General features: G+C 50.6%; 1 protein-coding gene across 3 annotated transcripts in view; it reads right to left on the bottom strand.

The window, feature by feature from the left end:
* PRKDC (protein kinase, DNA-activated, catalytic subunit) overlaps positions 1–18,370 on the bottom strand; it is a 2,754,228-nt gene that overhangs the window by 356,333 nt on the left and 2,379,525 nt on the right. For all 3 annotated transcript variants that reach the window (XM_085605657.1, XM_085605658.1, XM_085605659.1), the window contains 2 exons: positions 11,429–11,496; positions 10,865–11,085 (listed from right to left, as the gene is read on the bottom strand). In XM_085605657.1, the coding sequence (XP_085461783.1) occupies positions 10,865–11,085; positions 11,429–11,496 (289 nt within the window). The remainder of the gene's footprint in view (positions 1–10,864; positions 11,086–11,428; positions 11,497–18,370) is intronic.

Raw genomic sequence — 18,370 nt, 5'->3', positions numbered from 1 at the left:
TAAGGATCCGAAGAGTCCAAGCATAGTCTTCTGGAACTCTTCAATCTGACTGAGTGTCTCAGACGGCCCCGGAAACCCGAGTTGGGCCATGCCAAGTTGTGGGATAGGCTCCGACCTCAAACGACTTCAGGAGTGTGATCAGAAGGCATGGTGATGCCCTCCTGCCTTCTTAGGAGTGCATGAGTGGCAGGAGGGGAAGGATCCTCCTTATATTTTTTGCGCTTTTTCGTCAAGCACTTTGAGCACTAGGACGACCAACCCTGAGAAGAATTCCTGTGACTTCTGGACCAGGAATGGGACGGAAAACTACCCTTTGTCTTGAACCAGTCTCGTCCCTGAGTCTTCCAGTGCTTTGGTACCTTAGTTTTGCCTTACGGTCTCATGTGGCTTTCAGGTAAATGGACGCAGTCACTGCAAGCCTTGAAGTTAAGGCTTGACCCAAGGCATCAAAGGCAGACCTGATGGGGGATCTGTCAAAGACATTTGTTTGCAACAGTCCTTACAGAGTTTAAAACATGCACTTTTGGGAGGTAACATTTCCCTTGGACACTGGATTTTCGAATTTTATGAGGTAAACCAGGTCTCTGAGAAACAAGTGGTAGCTCCAGATCAGTGTCTGGTCTCAGGGAAAGAAAGGAACTGACATCAGCGTACAGGAGTGGCGTATATATAGGCTCTGCTCACCACTGCTGGAGCAGAATGGTGTCAGTAAGTAAAGATCCACATGGCGCTACCTAACAGCACATAGAGGTACAGCATAGTTGTTTCTACCCACACGCTCACCCAGCTCGACTTTGGACCCGAAGGCTTCTTTTGTGATAGATTTTATTAGGATTGGGGAGACTGCCCTCGCTGGTCTTTAAACCTCCTCAGGCCCCCTTTGTGAGACTAAGTCACAAAAACTGCCAGCACTTTAATGGAAAAGTAATCAGCTCAAATGCAGGACTATAAACTAATAGCACTGGGACTCCACGTTAAAAATAGGGTACATTGCTGTGACTCAGATACCCCTGGTGAGCAACAGGAAATGGAAGACGGAAGTATGCATCCTGTAGGTTCAAGGACGCCATCCAATCACTAATGTTTAGGGTCAACAAAACTTGTCTCAGAGACAGCATTTTGATCTTGAACTGTTCAATGACAAAGGTTCAGAAGGCGGAGATCCAGAGTGGGACTCGAAATTCCGTCCTGAAGGGGACCTAGTACAATTAGTAAATCCTGTGCCTTTTTCTTCTACAGGCAATATCTCTGGGGCCCCTTTGTTCAGAAGGGCAAGGATCTCTGCTGTGAGAATTAAGGTGTGCCTGGAAAGGCATGACCTGGCATAGGGGGGACAGACTGGGGGTAGGGACAGAAAGGGAAGGGCATAGCGGAAGGGTACGGTATAGCCCTTGTATAAGGAAATTACTCTTTTTGTATGGTCAACCCCTCCCCCAGGTTTTTGGACTAATGCTGCTAGTTTTTCGACTCTGAGTGTGTACTGAGACCTGCTTATCAGACCTCAGTGCCTGTGCCCTTACTCTTAATGAATATGCTACTTACCAGTATGCATCTGTTCTTGGCATGTAGGGCTGCTAACATTCATATCTGTGCATAGATCGCCGCCTAGTGTTGGGTCCGGATGTTTGCACGTTGTTGTCCTGGAAGAGTCTTCGAGGTATCCTGGGATAGGTGACTCCTCCCCTGGACTACAGTGCGCATGGGCAACCTCTCCATCCTCAGATTGTTTTTCGCCATTGTGGCAGTGATGGAGTAGATACAGAAAAGTGATGACCATGCTTACAGTAATTCTGAGAGCTGCAGCTGCTACAGGCGCCGGGGAGGAGGGAGGGCGATATGAATGTCAGCAGCCCTACATGCCAAGAACAGATGCATACTGGTAAGTAGCATATTCAGTTCGAGGCATGTGGGCTGCTGAATTCATATCTGTGCATAGAATGTATAGCAGTGCCCTCTATTAGCGGCGGCTACCAGTGCCAGCTGCAGCGGTCTGAAAAAGGGTTTTGAGAACAGCCTGTCCTACAGCTGCCTGCTGTTTTGATTGCACATCTACACAATAGTGTTTGGTAAATGTGTGTGTGGTGGACCAGGTGGCTGCTCTACATATATCATGCAGGGGAATATTTCCTAGAAAAGCCATGGAGGCCCCTAACTTGCGTGTTGAGTGGGCTCGTGGGGGAATAGTTAATGTGCGTTTGGCCTTCTGATAACAAATTTGAATACACTTAACTATCCATCTGGCTATCCCTGCTTTGGAGATGGCGTTACCCTTGTGTTGTGGGGCAAAGGCAACGAACAGTTGTTTTGTCTTCCTAAAGGGTTTAGTCCTGTCGATGTAGTACATGAGGGCCCTCCTTACGTCTAGTGTATGGAGTGCTCGTTCCGCGACAGTTTGTGGGTTTTGGAAGAAAACGGGCAGTTCAATAGTTTGATTCATGTGGAACTGCGAGATTACCTTGGGCATGAATTTGGGGTTGGTACGTAGTACGACCCTGTTGGCGTGAACCTGTATAAATGGCTCTTGAACTGTTAGTGCCTGGAGTTCACTAACCCTTCTTAAAGAAGTGATTGCTACCAGGAAAGCTACTTTCCAGGTGAGGAATTGAATCTCGCATGAGTGTAGAGGTTCAAAGGGTGGACCCATCAGGCGTGTGAGGACCAGGTTGAGGTTCCACATTGGAGCCGGTGGGTGGCTTGGTGGAATGACTCGTTTGAGTCCTTCCAAGAATGCTTTGATGGCAGGCACTCTGAATAGTGAGAGGTGCTGCCTGGTTTGCAGATAGGCTGATATTGCCGTCAAATGGACACGTATAGAGGTGTACGCCAGATTGCATCGGTATAGGTGTAAGAGGTAACATATGATGTTTTGGATGGATGCGTCCAGCGGGTTAATGTCATTATTACTGCAATAAATGACGAACCTTTTCCATTTGGCTGCATAGCAAGCTCTTGTAGTGGGTCTCCTGGCCTCCTTGATGATGTCCATACAGTCAGGTGGCAGGTTGAGGTAGCCAAACTCTAGGACTTCAGGAGCCAGATTGCCAGGTTCAGCTGTTGCGGATCTGGGTGCTGAATCTCTCCATGGTTCTGCGTCAAATGCGCGGGTTTGATCCGCAGCCTTTGATGCGGCACCACGGAAAGTTCGAGGAAGGTGGTGTACCATGGCTGGCGTGCCCACGTAGGAGCAACTAGGACGAGTGTCAGGGAGTGTTGTCTGAGTTTGCGAGCCACCAGCGGTATCAACGGCGCTGGGGGAAAAGCGTACGCAAATCTGCCGGACCAGTTCATCCATATCGCATTGCCCTGCGACTGCGGATGTGGGAACCTGGCGGCAAAGCTTTGGCATTTTGCGTTTTCGCTTGTGGCGAAGAGGTCTATCTCTGGATGACCCCACTGCTGGAAGTACGGTTGGAGTACTGATGGGTGTAACTCCCACTCGTGCATCTGGTGGCTGTGTCTGCTGAGCAGATCCGCCATCTGGTTGTCCTTGCCCGGGAGGTGCTCTGCCATGAGGAACATGTTCCTCTGAATGGCCCACTTCCACATGCTCTGAGCCAGATGAGACAACTGTGGAGAGTGTGTTCCTCCCTGCTTCTGTATGTAGTACATGGCAGTCATGTTGTCCGTCCGGATCAACACGACTTTGTTGCACAGATGTACTTTGAATGCCTTCATGGCCAGGAAGATTGCCATCAGTTCCAGAAGGTTGATGTGCATCTTTTTCTGTTGTGTCGTCCATAGTCCCTGCACTGTGTAGTGGAGTACATGAGCTCCCCATCCCTGGAGAGACGCGTCCGCTGTCAGTACTATTTGTGGAACAGGCTCTTGGAACGGTCGGCCCTTGCAAAGATTTTGAGGATTCCACCAATGCAGAGAGTTGTATGCCCGACCGCTCACCAACACTAGGTCTTTCAACTGTCCTTGAGCCTGATTCCACTGACGTGCTAAGCACTCCTGAAGCGGGCGCATATGTAATCTCGCGTGTGGGACTATGAAAATGCAGGAGGCCATCATGCCTATCAACTGCATGAACACTCGTGCTGGAAGTGAGTGTTGGGGTTTGAACCTGGAGATCAGCATTTGCATGCTGTTGATCCTCACTAAATTTGGCTGAGCTGTGGCCGCCAGAGTGTCTATAGTCGCACCTAGGTACTGTTGTACGTGTGCGGGCTGGAGATGGGATTTTGGGTAATTTAGTGAGAACCCCAGACTGTGAAGGAGGTGAATGGTGCGGGACATGTGGCTGGCACATTGCTGGGCTGACTTCGCTTGAACGAGCCAGTCGTCCAGGTAAGGGTAGACGTGTATGTGCTGCCTCCGTAGATGTGCCGCCACAGTAGCTAGGCACTTTGTAAACACCCTTGGTGCCGTTGTCACGCCGAAGGGAAGGACTCTGAATTGGTAGTGCTGTCCTTGAACAGTGAACCTGAGGTATTTTTTGTGTGATGGGTGAATGGGTATGTGGAAATACGCATCCTTGAGGTCCAGTGTTGCTAGAAAGTCTCCCTGCTTGAGCAGCGGGAGGACTTGCTGGAGAGTGAGCATGTGAAAATGCTCGGAAAGAATGTATCTGTTTAGGGGTCTCAGGTCTAATATAGGTCTGAGTGACCCGTCCTTCTTCGGTATTAAAAAGTACAGGGAGTACACCCCCGTACCTTGCTCGTGGACGGGTACGACCTCTATTGCGCCTTTTAGAAGCATGCTTTGCACCTCCTGCTGTAAGAGCGTTAAGTGCTCTGAGGACATAGGACGGTTTCTTGGAGGAATTGTGGGTGGAGTGGAGGTTAGCTCTAGACAGTAACCGTATTTGACAATATCTTTGACCCACCTGTCCGTGGTGATGGAGTTCCACGTGGACAGGAACCTTTGTAGCCTTCCCCCGACAGGTGTTATGTGGTCGGGAGGAAGGGAGAGGGCGTCACTGCTTGTTCTTGGGGGAGGACCTGGTGTTGCCGTAGCCGCGTCCTCTTCCCTTTGTACTGGAGCCACGATATCCACCCCGGGTGTTTTTATCGTAGGTGGTTTGTGTATTGCCCTTGTTGTATGTCTGCTGTGACCCCTGTCCTCTACCTGCTCCTCTATTTCCGGGGCGACGAAAGGAGCTGCTCCGAAAGGACTGAGTCTGGAGAGCCCCCATGGACTTTGCGGTGTCCGTGTCCTTTTTTATTTTCTCAAGGGTGGTGTCAACCTCCGGTCCGAATAAATAGTCGGGGTTGACAGGCTGGTTGAGTATGTTATTTTGCACCTCCGGTTTGAATCCGGAGATTCGCAACCAGGCATGTCGTCGCAGCATGACGCTTGTGTTAATGGCCCTGGCAGCCGTGTCTGCGGCATCTAGTGCACACTTGATGGAAGCATTTGTGAGTAGCTGTCCCTCTCTGATAAGAATTTCTGCACCTTCTTTGTACTGGTCAGGGAGATGTTGGAGTAGTTGTTCCAATGTGTCATAGTGCGCTCTGTCGTAGCGAGAGAGGAGCGCTTGAGTGTTGGCTATGCGCCATATGTTGGCAGCCTGGGCGGCAACTCGCTTGCCGGAGGTCTCTAGCACCTTGGACTCTTTGTCCGGGGGAGGAGCCTCACCTGTCGTCTGCGAGTGTGCCCTCTTGCGAGCATTCGCTACGACAATGGAGTCTAGTGGTAATTGGCCTCTGATGTAAGTAGGGTCCCCAGGCGCCAATCTGTATTTCTTATCGATCCTGGGGTTTATCACTCGTGCCCTGGTGGGTTCTTTGAAGATGTCCTTGGCTGGTTTGAGGACCCCTTTCAACATGGGCAGAGTTTTTACATGTCTTTCTGAGGATGCGAAGGTGTCCATAAGAAAGTCGTCCTCGATGGTGTCAGAGTGAAGCTGCAGTCCATGATTATTTGCGGCACGTTCGATAAGAGCGTTGAATGCTGCAGTGTCCTCTGTGGGAGATGTTTTCGCCCCATAGAGTTGTGGGTCCTGTGCATCTAGAGTTGCACCTGGGTCTACAGGGTCGCCCCAAGTTTGATCAGGGTCCTGTTGGTAATCAGGGTCTATGTCTCCGTGGTAGGGGACTTGGTCACCCATGTAGTCCTCCAACACATCCGTGTCGGAGTGTGTGGGAGAGAATGATTGTGGATCCAGGTAGGGCGAGTGGTAAGATTCGCTTAGGAGAGGTTCTGAGTCCACAGGCAGCTTCCTTTTTAGTGGGATCCGGAAAGGGTCCAAAGGTGGCTCCGAAGTTATCCTCCGTTCGTGGATAACCATCCTGCCGGTGTTGGCGTCGATGACATGTGGCGGAGACGCCTCAGCAGGTGTAGTTGTGGAGTGGGTGACCCGTGCCCTGAGTTGGAATATTTTTGGGATCGTGGACGGAGGCAGGCCAAAAGTAATGTTGGCTGGCGCCGAAGAGGCTGCTGGAGCTTTTATTGGGCCGGAGCCCGACGTGTCCTGGAGGACCGTTTTGGTTTTGCTGCTTTGTGCTGCACCAGGTCGCACTTGGAGCGCCTTTAAGGCTTTCGCGCCGACCAGATCTGTAGAGGCGGTCGTCGACTTTTTCGGCGCCGGCGGGTCACCGAGTCGAGGGGCGGGAATGGCCGTCGACGTCTTCGATGCATGAGGCTTCGGTGTTGCCGTGGAAGCGATGCGAGACGCAGCCGGCAGTGTGACCTTTGGTGTCGGAGTCGATGGCGTCGACGCCGGGAACCGATCAGGTTTGTTGGCACCGAAGGCCTTCTTCCGTATGCCGACTCCGACGTCGGCCGCTTCAAGTTCGGCACCGAAGTCTGGCTTGGTGCGCTCGGTGCCGACGCGCTTCGCTGGCGTCGAAGGCGTGGAAGGCCTCGATCCGACCAGCGCCACTTTTGGTTTCGGTTTCGATTGAACCAGTGCAGCTTTCGGTTTCGGTTTGGAAGAAGGGAAACCAGCCGGTTTAGGTAATAATGGCTGCCGCTGAACGTCCGAGGCCGGGCCCGAGGGCGGGGCCGAAGAACTGCGGGATAGGTCTCGGGTAAGGCCCGAAGGCGATCCCTCGACCGCAGCCATAGACTGTGTCACTGGGCTCTCTTCAGTCTGAACGGGTAGGCCTTGCTCGTCATTGGAGCTACTCTCTTCGGCCCCTAAGGCCTCATCGTAGTCTCCTACCTCGGTGTCGTCTTCATCTCTGCGAAAGAGTGATTCGTCGACGTCGTTCGATCCGGAGTCATGTTCGGAAACGGGACTGGAGGGTAGGATCTCCAATTCTTCGACATCTTCGGTCTCGGCGTTGAAGATGTCTGCCGGGGCCGGTGCCGCGTGCTGCGCTTCGAGTCTTGCCGCTCGTCGATTCCGTAGAGTCTTCTTGGAACGGAACCGGGCACAGGCCATGCATGTCGATTCGTCGTGATCCGGCGAAAGGCATTTGTTGCACACCGGATGGACGTCGATGTGGGGATATTTCGCATTGCATACCGGACATATCTTGAACGGTGTCCTCGATTCCATCGTCGATGGGCAGGTAAGAAGCGAAAAGTCGGTGCTGAAAGTTGTTAAACTAACAAAGGAGTATCGAAACCGATCGAGAAAACAGTACCGACGCGAACTAAAGGCCTTTTGGCCTCGATAAAGTTTTTCCTAACTTGAGCTAAGATAGCACATCCGAACCCAATGGCGGAAAAAAACAATCTGAGGATGGAGAGGATGCCCATGCGCACTGTAGTCCAGGGGAGGAGTCACCTATCCCAGGATACCTCGAAGACTCTTCCAGGACAACAACGTGCAAACATCCGGACCCAACACTAGGCGGCGATCTATGCACAGATATGAATTCAGCAGCCCACATGCCTCGAACACTGATATTTTGAATTGGCTTTTTCCCAATTGGCTTAGTTAGCTTACCTGTAAGTCCCAAGTAAATGGTACCCAGGGCATGAAAGTAAGAGGGTCCCGCTAGGGACTGGCGCACTGGTTACACAACTCTCGGTGGGACACAAGTAAAACAAGACTCCCAGCCTGCCATTTGCAGGCTCAAATGGCAGTTAACTGCCGGCTCGACTTTGTCATTTAAAGCAATTGACAAGCCAGACTTTCCCCTAGTATATGTGCAAGTCACCTACATGGCAGGCCTATCGAGTCCTAAGGCAAGGTGTAACATAGTCCACAGGAAGAACATGCAACTTTACATGTCTAGCCAGTGAAAACACAGAACTGTTGTCTATACTGTGAAAAACGCTTGAACGCCCAAGTGGTGAATGCAGTTAAATGCTGACCCCTCAGCTGTGCTAAATGAGGGAACAAAGTCTGCCGTCCAAGGTATCAAACAACTTGTTACATTAAGTCCGACTTGATTCTCAGTTTGAAATTAATGTAACCAGCTGCAGTGTGCAAGGTTAGGAAAGTTGCCACTTTGTTGTCTTCAGTACTCTCTGCCTTTACTGGTGCTGATCCTCGCAATGGCGGGGATGTGCTGGTCCAGGTCAAAGCAACATCGGCAATGGGTTTGCTCTGATGAGCGCAGCGGCTGTGATGCAGAGTTCTCTGCGTCGTTGTATAGGCTGTCGTCTTCGGGGATGCGAAGATCTTGAGCCGGGATGAGCGTCGTGCAGTGCTGGTTCCAAAGCCAATGCGGCGACCTTAATCCTTACAGCAGAGGCGATACGCCGGTTCTGGTCATGCAACAGGGGTGATGTGCCTGTTCCGGCCCACGCAATGGCACCGATGTGCCGGTTCTGGAGGGGATACGTGGGTTTGGTTGGAGCAAGCAGCTTTAGCCTCACTTCCAAGGGTCCAGGACTGGGATGGCACTACTTGGCAGGGCAGAATCACACATGGCAGAGTCAAGGTAAAGCAGCAGAAGAGTTGGAAGTTTTTTTATTTCCCTGAGACTTCAGATTAGTAGGCAAGCCAACAAGCCCTTGGAGTCACTCTTGGTTCAAGTGATGCAGGTCCCATCATCTCACCCAAACAGGGGAATAGCAGGTCAGCACAGCAAGGCAGGAGTCCAGCCAAGCAGCAGTCCACCAGAGCAGCAGTTCTTCTTCCTGGTAGTGGTCACAGGTCCAGAAGTGTACTGAAGTAATGGTTTTGGAGGTCTAGTACTTATACCCAGTTGTGCTTTTGAAGTGGGAGACTTCAAAGAAGGGTCTTTGAAGTGCACAGAGGTCCTCTCTTTCTGCCCTGGCTCCAGACTCATTACAGGGGGTATGCAAACTTTTATGTCTGGACAGGACACAGCCTATTCAGGTGTAAGTGTGAGGCTGTGCCCAGTTCCTCCCTCCCATCTCCCAGGATGGCTCATCAAGTCACACCTAAGCTCCCTTTGTGTGTGGCTGTCTAGAGAGAATACACTAAGACCAGCTTTCACCCACCCCAGACTGAACAGAGACAGGCACCAGGCAACAAATGGCTAAAGTAAGAAAATGCTAGCTTTCAAAAAGTGGCAGTTTCAGAATTGCAATTTAAAATGCGACTTCACAGAATTGCAATTTAAAATACGACTTCACCGTAAGTTGCGATTTTAAATTGTGAGTCTAGAGACACGAGACTTGGGGGTCTTATCTCTTCCCAATTGGAAATGACACTTACAAAATGTAATAAGATAATCCTAATGTTATCCTATGGAAGAGATAGGCCTTGCAGTGGTGAAAAACGACTTTGGGAGTTTTTCACTACCAAGACATGCAAACTTAAAAGTACATGTCCTGCCTTTTCAATACATTGCACCCTGCCCTCTGGGTTATAAAGGGCCTACCTTAGAGGTAACAAATGCATAAAAAGGGAATATTTGGGACTGGCAAAATGGTTGTTTTGCCAGTTCGACATGGCAGTGTAAACTGCACACACAGGCTCTGAAGTCGCAGGCCTGAAACATGGTTAAAGGGCTACTTAAGTGGGTGGCATAATCAGTGCTGCAAGCCTACTAGGATTATTTAATTTACAATCCCTGGGTAAAAGGGGTACCACTTTATTAGGGACGTATAAGCAAATTAAATATGCCGATTGGGGATGAACAAATGATCCCAAGATTAGGAGACAGAGCACAAGCACTTTAGAAATGGTTAGTAGTGGTGAAGTGCACAGAGTTTTAAAGCCAGCAAAAACGAGGTCAGAGAATTGGATGAGGAAGTAGGCAAAATGTTGGGGGGGGACATCCTAAGGCTGTCAGGTCTAACAGCTTGGAGTTATGTTTGGTGCTAAGTCACTACAGAGAGCTGTCATGTCTGTGGCAAACCTCGGCTTTCAACATGCGCACAATGGTTTAATCCCTATTGTGCTGGTTGGAGAAATCCATGCGCACTGCTAAAAATGTTTTGTTAGAAATTTCTGTAAAATAACTCATTAAAGCAGAGCTACGGAACTAGTGTAAGTTTGCAGAAGCAGCACCTATGTATGGCGAAATACTGTCATGTTTGGAGGAATGATGGAGTTAAAAGGCAGGAAGATGGTGTCACCTGCCACTGTGCAGGAGCTATTGCAGGATTGTCCAGGTCCAGTCTGAAGAGGACTATGCCTAAAAGGCTGTTAGTATGGGTATTTGGAAGGTACTATCAATCAACCTGTACTTTGTATGGATGACAACATGATTGATGTCATGGGAAGGGGAAACCCCTGTGGGGGTTTAGGAAAACACCACCCCTTTGCAGTGGGAAAGAGAGCTCAAAGTCTCATTAGTTAGATTGACATTTCTGTAAGTGAAAGAAGATGGATATTAAGCACCAATATAGTATGGATCCGGGTTCCTCTCAAGTGCAGCAAAAGTGAGTAGGAAAAGAAGCTCTGCAAAGACAATCATCAAAGAAAAACAGTGCTACTGATGATATAAATCTAAAAAACTATGACAGTGTGTGAAACAGTACATTTCGGGAATTGGCATCCTTCTGTTTAAGCGGAGAGAGAAAACATATCAACTTGCTGTCTATTTACCTGGTTGTCATTGGTATCACTTGGTATGTTTTTAGTTGCATGTTTCTTTGCTTGCACGCAGCATCCTGGGAAAGGATGATATTCATGACCTCGAACAGCTGTTCTATCCTTTGATCCTGCCGCAAGTCTTCACCACCTTTTACAAGAAAAAGGTACTCCTTTTCGTCACCCCCTCTTATAATTATTCGCTTTGGTTTTCGAAGGGACTTCATTATTTTCACCTTAAAGGAAACAAGTGCTTTTTACGATTTTATGATACCTGACATTTTTCCTAATTCCACAAAACATTATTTTAGAATAACGCTCTGGATCTTCCATAATGATAGCTGATCCATAAGAAACAAAACCAATCATACTGTATATACATGTGATACTCTACATGAGGTATAAATCACAATACGACTAGAACAACATAAAACGAAGACATGACACTCAAATGTGTGTTATGTTGATTATTTAGGGTTAAACAGAGATACATAATTTGGGCTGCACACCATGCTTTCATACAGCTAAACTGAACTACCAAAGTGAGGAATCTCCTCCCCCCAAAAGAAATTTCCATACCCGTTCATCGAATCCTGAAATCTTCACATGGTATTCCGGCAAAGGTTTAGATTTTCCATCATACTGACCTGAAAATATGGTACCGGCATTGAATTATAAATAAACATATACAAGAAGAAAAGAGTTTTTTATGACCACACTAATCTATCAAATGACGGCCAACAGTCGCTTACAAAGATATATTTAGGTACAAAGCAGATCTTTAAAATCCACACCGTATTGTGGTAAGACGGAGCATTGAGAAAATAAGAGATTTCTATAAAACATCCCATAAACATAACAGAGTAGTAAGAGCATGATCATTTCCTTAAGAGTTGGTGTATTTTACAATTTAAGTGAGCGAGATATTCGTGCATGGATGGCTGAACGGGGCATTGTATTAAACAAGTCAATACCTAGACATCAGTTCTAATCAGGCAGATGTAGATTGTGATTAAATTCCATAACCGTATGCCATTTCCTGAGTTGTCTTCTTTGACGACATGGTGAGAGCAATGTATAGGGAGAGAACTCATGGACACTGAATAAAGGGGTGCACTGAGTTACCCTAAGAGGGTTGCAAGAAATCCCAGATTTAAATACACTCAAATAAATTATTTACAGAAACAAAGGGTCTACCCTGAGCACACACAATCATTTTTTTAAAGTCCAATAAATTTGTTGGAGTCTAAATATGCTGTTCCAAGATCCTTTTCTTTATTCCAATTTAATCTGGTAGTATTTCCACAGCTTAATGAAGTAAAACATTCACAGAAAACAGCATCTGTTCAGAACAGTTCCTACGGGCCCTCACCATTTCCCCGTATGGAATGGTATTGATTTGACATTTGGGGTGACAGCTTTCCGCATGCAGTAAAGCATTACAACTAGTAGTCTTGTGAAACATTCTGCTATATATCTTATCCGCCACAATATATAGTTCAACATCCGGAAAAACAATAAGTTGTGAGTCATAGTGTGTAGTAAACTTTAAATTATAGCCATTATCATTCAGGTAAGCAACAAATTCCTCAAGTTCAGCAACAGTCCATAACAGTAAGCAGTCATCAATGAAGCTGCCCCAATAATAAATGTAATCGGTCCAGTGTCCTCCTTTAGGGCCCCAGATCCGCTCCGCCTCAAACCAACCCATAAAGAGGTTGGCAAAGGACGGAGCGAACCTGGAACCGATGGTAGTCCAGAGTATCTGCCTGTACCACTTGTTATCAAAGAGAAACACATTGATCTCTAGAACCAATCTCGTCATGGCAAGTAACATTTCGGTATGCTCAAAATATTCAACAGGCTGTTTATTTCAAAAGGCTTTTAAGGCCATGATTCCTAAGTCATGCTGTATATTGGTGTGAAACGGGGAATGAGGACCCGGTCATGGAAAAATCAATAGACTGTAGTACTCTTAGTCTGTCTAAGGAAATCAATGTGATTAATTTGTCAAATGTTGTACTGACTACAGATATGATTTCAGTTTTGAAAAAAGGTCTAGGTTTTTGCCCTTTGACAGCAAATGACTGGTGTATAACGAAGATTGAGCTGTACAAATTTGTAAGATTATTGAAATTAAAGCACAAGTTACTACTTGTGTAATGATATATCTGTAAGAGACTTTAGTTAGTGATAGATTCCTTACCATACAATATTCCCCAGGCGTCAGTCTAGATCCAGAAAGTTTTCTACTTAGCAGTACCCCTGCGCGCCGTGACCTTTGGTGCATAAAACTAGGGCCATAAAAGGGGATGACCTTAACCATAGTAATCAGTTCGCAGAACAGCGAGGATGGGTGGGGAGGTAAGGAATCTATCACTAACTAATGTCTCTTACAGATATATCGTTACACAAGTAGTAACTTGTGCATCTGAAAGAGAAACGTTAGTGATAGATTCCTTACCTTAGAATAGATACCCCAGCAATACCAACCCCGGTGGTAGGTCTGCAAACAAGATTACACCAGAAAGTCACGAAGCACAGAACAGCCAAAGAAGCCGTCTCTCCGGACCTGACTGTCAAGGCAGTAGTGCTTGGTAAACGTGTGCAGCGAGGCCCACGTAGCTGCCTGACAAATATCCTGCAAGGAGACACCGAGTCCCAAGGCAGTAGTGGCTGCAGTTGCCCTGGTCGAATGGGCACGCAGTCCCACAGGAGGCTCCTTCTTGGCCAAGGAGTAACAGGCTTGGATGCACAGAACAACCCACCGAGAGATGGTCCATTTGTGCACCGCCCGACCTCTTTCGGCACCCACGTAGCCAACAAAGAGCTGATCATCCACCCGGAACGGCAGTGTACGCTGCAGATAGAACGCGAGGACATGTTTTGGGTCCAGACGGTGGAGCCGCTCCTCTTCCCTTGAAGGATGCGGAGGTGGAAAAAAGGTGGGCAAAGTGATGGTCTGCCCGATGTGGAAGGGCGTGACAACCTTTGGCAAGAAAGAAGGACGTGTCCTCAGAACCACCTTGTCCGGATGAAGAGAAAGGAAAGGAGGTTTGGAAGAAAGAGCTTGGAGCTCACTCACTCTCCTGGCAGAGGTGGTAGCTACCAGGAAAGCCGTCTTGAGAGTAAGACGACGTAAGGGACAGTTATGAAGGGGCTCAAAGGGAGCGCACATCAGAAAAGTCAAGACAAGATTCAAGTCCCACTGAGGCATTATGAAGGGCACAGGTGGGAACGTACGCGTAATGCCTTTAAGAAAACAGTTAACAACCGGGGACTTAAAAAAGAGAAGGCTGATCTGTAAGCCGTAGAAAGGCAGAGATGGCCGAAAGATAACCTGTAAGAGTGCCCAGAGCAGAGCCCTGCTGGGCCAAAAGAGAAGGAACAGAAGAACCTCAGAAAGAGGGGCAGAAAGGGGATCCACAGTCTTAGCTGTGCACCATGCCACAAATCTGTTCCACCTACAGGCATACACCGTTTTAGTGGCGGGACGCCTGGCTGCCAGGATGACATCACAGACTTTGGGAGGAAGATCGAAAGGTGTCAACTGTCGCCGCTCAATCTCCAAGCATGGAGGTGGAGGCTGGACAGGTTCGGGTGGAGGACCGTCCCCTGCTGCTGCAACAGAAGATCCTGCCGAAGAGGCAGACGGATCGGGGAATCGATGCTCATACTGAGTAGCTCGGGATACCATACTCTTAGAGCCCAGTCCGGAGCCACAAGAGTAACTTAGGCCCGGTCGCGCCTGATCTTCTTCAGCACTGTGGGCAGAATGGGTATAGGCGGAAAGGCGTACAACAGACCGCAGCTCCACTCGAGATGAAAGGCGTCTCCGAGCGAGTGCCACCTTGGAAATTCCAACGCGCAGAACTGATGACATTGCACGTTCTCTTTGGTGGCGAATAGATCTAACCAAGGCTCTACCCATCGCAGAAAGAGAACTTGCGCCACGTCCAAGTTTAGACACCACTCGTGATCCACCATGCACCGGCGGCTGAGTTCGACTGCCCTGGTGTTCAGAGAACCTGCCAGTTGTAGAACCACCAAGGTAATGCCTTGATGTCCCAGCCACGTCCAGAGGCGCAGAACCTCCTGACATAGGGTCTCCAACCCCACCCCACCCGGTTTGTTGCAATACCACATAGCGGTGGTGTTGTCCTTGAACACCTGCACGACACTTCCCCAGACAGAGGGAAGGAATGCCTTCAGTGCAAGCCGGATCGCCCACAGCTCCAGAAGGTTGATATGGAGCTGGGACTCCGCCAGAGACCAGAGGCCTCTGATCTCCGCCTCTCCCAAGTGGCCTCCACAAACAGGAGGGACGCATCCGTCACTACTGTGTGCTCCGGATGGGGAAGGGAGAGGGATCTGCCATTGACCCAATCGCGATTCGTGAGCCACCACTGCAATTGCCGTGCAGTCCCCTCCGAGATCTGGACATGATCGGACAGGTTGCCCTGATGCTGCGCCCCATGGAACTTCAGGTCCCACTGCAGAGCCTGCATATGCCATCTGGCATGCGGTACCAGCAGGATGCAGGAGGCCATCGGGCCCAGAAGCCGGAGGGTCATCCTGACAAACCCAGGATAGAGGCTGAAAGTGCGGAACCATAGCCTGAATATCCCGGACTCGCTGTTCGGGAGGATAAACCCGAAACAGCGTCAAATCCAGAACCTCTCCGATGAAAGGGATCTTCTGAGAGGGACTCAGGTGCGACTTCGGCACATTGATGAACCCCAGCAGATGCAGGAGGTCGGCCGTAGTCTGGAGGTGGGAGACAACTGCCTGGGGTGAACCTGCCTTCAACAGCCAGTCATCGAGGTAGGGAAAAACTGACACCCCTGACCTGCGCAGATGAGGTGCGACCACCGCCATCACCTTCGTGAACACCCGAGGGGCGCTGGTAAGGCCGAAGGGGAGCACGGCAAACTGAAAATGCTCTTGGCCTACCGTGAACCACAGGTAACGCCGGTGGGCCGGCAGGACGGGAATGTGAAAATAAGCGTCATGCAAGTCCAACGCTACCATCCAGTCGCCAGGGTCCAGGGCAGACAGGACCTGAGCCAGAGTCAGCATCTTGAACTTCTCCTTCCGGAGGAAGCGATTGACGTCCCGAAGGTCCAAGATGGGGCGCAGGCTCCCCTTGTCCTTCTTGGGGACCAGAAAGTAGTGGGAATAGCAACCACTCCCTACTTCCTGATCGGGAACGTACTCGATGGCCCCCTTGGCCAGGAGGGCCGGGACTTCCTGACAGAGGAGAGACAAATGATCCCCGGACATGCGGTGGTACCGAGGTGGCATGGCTGGAGAGGAGGACAGAAAGAAGAGCGAGTAACCTTGGCAGATTATCTGCAGCACCCACTTGTCTGACGTAATCTCGCACCAGCGGTGGAGGTGGAGGTGAACCCTGCCACCCACTGGCGTGGGGTGCCACTGAAGCTCGGATTAGGAAGGTTTCGAGGTGGAAGCAGCGGGGGTGGAAGTGGACTGCCCCACACGCTTGTTACCAGACCCGCCCCTGCGGAACCCACGTCGCGGCCTCGCTGAGGCTGGTTCTGCACAGGCTTGCTGGAAGAGCGCGCCTGGATACCCCTGCCCACGAAAGGAACGAAACCCCGTTGTGGCAGGGTTTTTCGAGGAAAGATCCAAAGACTTGGCCGTCGCACAAGAGTCTTTAAAGCGCTCCAGGGCATTGTCAGCTTTATCACCAAGGAGGCGGGAGCCATCGAAGGGTATGTCCATGACCGAGCTCTGGACATCGGGTGACAACCTGGACCTCCGCAGAGCACTGAGGCAGAACCTCCGCCACCGAATCTCACACTGCGTGGGAGTAACGGCCCAATAAGCAGGCGGTATTAACCGATCTCAACCCCAAACTGGCTGAGGAGAACAACTTCTTGCCATATTGGTCCAGCTTCTTAGAGTCCTATATCCGGCGGAGCCGAGGGAAAGGCAGTGGTCAAGAAGGCGGAATAACCAGGCGCCGGGCGATGACGCCTAGTGACTTTCTTATCCACCGGCGCCCCTGAGGCCGGCCGCAACCAAATACCCAAGAGGACTTCGGTAAGGGCCTCATTGAAAGGGTACAGCGGCTCCGACGACGTAGACGCCGTCTGGAGCACCTCCGTAAGGAGGTTGATCTTAAGGGCCACCGTAGGGAGGTCGAGGTGAAGCGTCTCCGCGGCTCGACGCAGCACCATAGTGTAGGAAGCGCCCTCCTCCATAGTAGGCAGAGGCAAGGCAAACCCCGGGTCAGAAGACACATCAAGTTTACCCGCATCTTGAAGGTCATCCACCCAATCCTGCTCAGAGTCACACTGCTGCGCAAGGGGGTCCTCGGAGCCGTCCCAGTCCTCATTCGGCTCTGGGGTAGAAGGAGCCGGTCGCCGCGGCAGGACCGGAACCGGAGAGGGGGCCAGCGGCGCCGGGAGCGGCGCCGACCGGGGCCGACCCAGAGCCGCATCCCAATGAGGATCCCAAGTCGGAACAAAATGGTCCAAGACCGAGGCAGGGGCAGGATAAATGGCACCCAGTGTGGCGCCTGTGGCGGCGCTGGGGCCGGAGCCAAGGGCAGCGTCGGAGCCAGCGGCGTTGCGCCATGTGGCGCCGGGGCCAGAGCCGCGGGCGCTGGATCCAGTGGCTCCGGGGCTGGCGCCGGAGGCGGTGCCGCCTGGTCAACAGGATCTGGACACTGGGCCGCGGGGACCGCAGGCGGGAGCCCGAGGCCTAAACAGGCGGTCCAACGCAGCAAGGAACTCTTGCCGCTGTTCGGGAGTCGCCGACGAACCCGGGTATAGCGGGTAGGCCGCAGGACTACCAGGCTCCAGAGGAGCTACAGGGGTGTAGCCCCTGTCCCCCACGTCCGCCTCCGGGGAGCAACGGGGGAACGTCGGAGAGCGAACACGCTTCTTCGAAATCTTCTTATGGCGTCGCTTACCGGAATCTGAAGGTGTAGACTTAGAGTCCGAGGAGCGACGGCTGCGGTCCCGCGAACGGCCCCTAGACCCGGAGCAGCGGTGAGAGGAGTGCTGGACCTCCAGCAACTTCCAGCGCCGCTCCCGTAATGCCTTCAGGGCCATGGCACGGGTGTCCCGACAATCCCGGGAGTCGTGGTTGTTCTCCAGGCAGTAGAGGCAGACATCATGGGGGTCCGCCACCGACATATTACGGTGGCACGACCCGCAAGACTTAAAGCCGGGCATCCGTACGTGCACCAGGAGACAAGAGAAGGCGACAAAAAAGTCTCAAAAAAGTGGTCAAAAAATTACAGAGGTACGTGCTCAATCCGGATCTGCGCTTTTGGCGCGGAAAAAGAAAGAACGGACGTCAGCATGCATGGGTGGCGCCTAAGTAGCCTCCGTGACGTCATCCCGGCGCGCACGGTGCCACCTACTGGCGCACAGGGGTACTGCTAAGCAGAAAACTTTCCGGATCTAGACTGACGCCTGGGGAATATTCTAAGGTAAGGAATCTATCACTAACGTGTCTCTTTCAGATACACATGTTTAAGCAATGTTA

The sequence above is a fragment of the Triturus cristatus genome, chromosome 5_1 (assembly GCF_964204655.1).
Source record: "Triturus cristatus chromosome 5_1, aTriCri1.1, whole genome shotgun sequence".
In the NCBI taxonomy this organism is placed as follows: domain Eukaryota; kingdom Metazoa; phylum Chordata; class Amphibia; order Caudata; family Salamandridae; genus Triturus; species Triturus cristatus.
The sequence above is the reverse complement of the archived record's forward strand: the minus strand, read 5'-3'. Positions and strand labels throughout refer to the sequence as shown.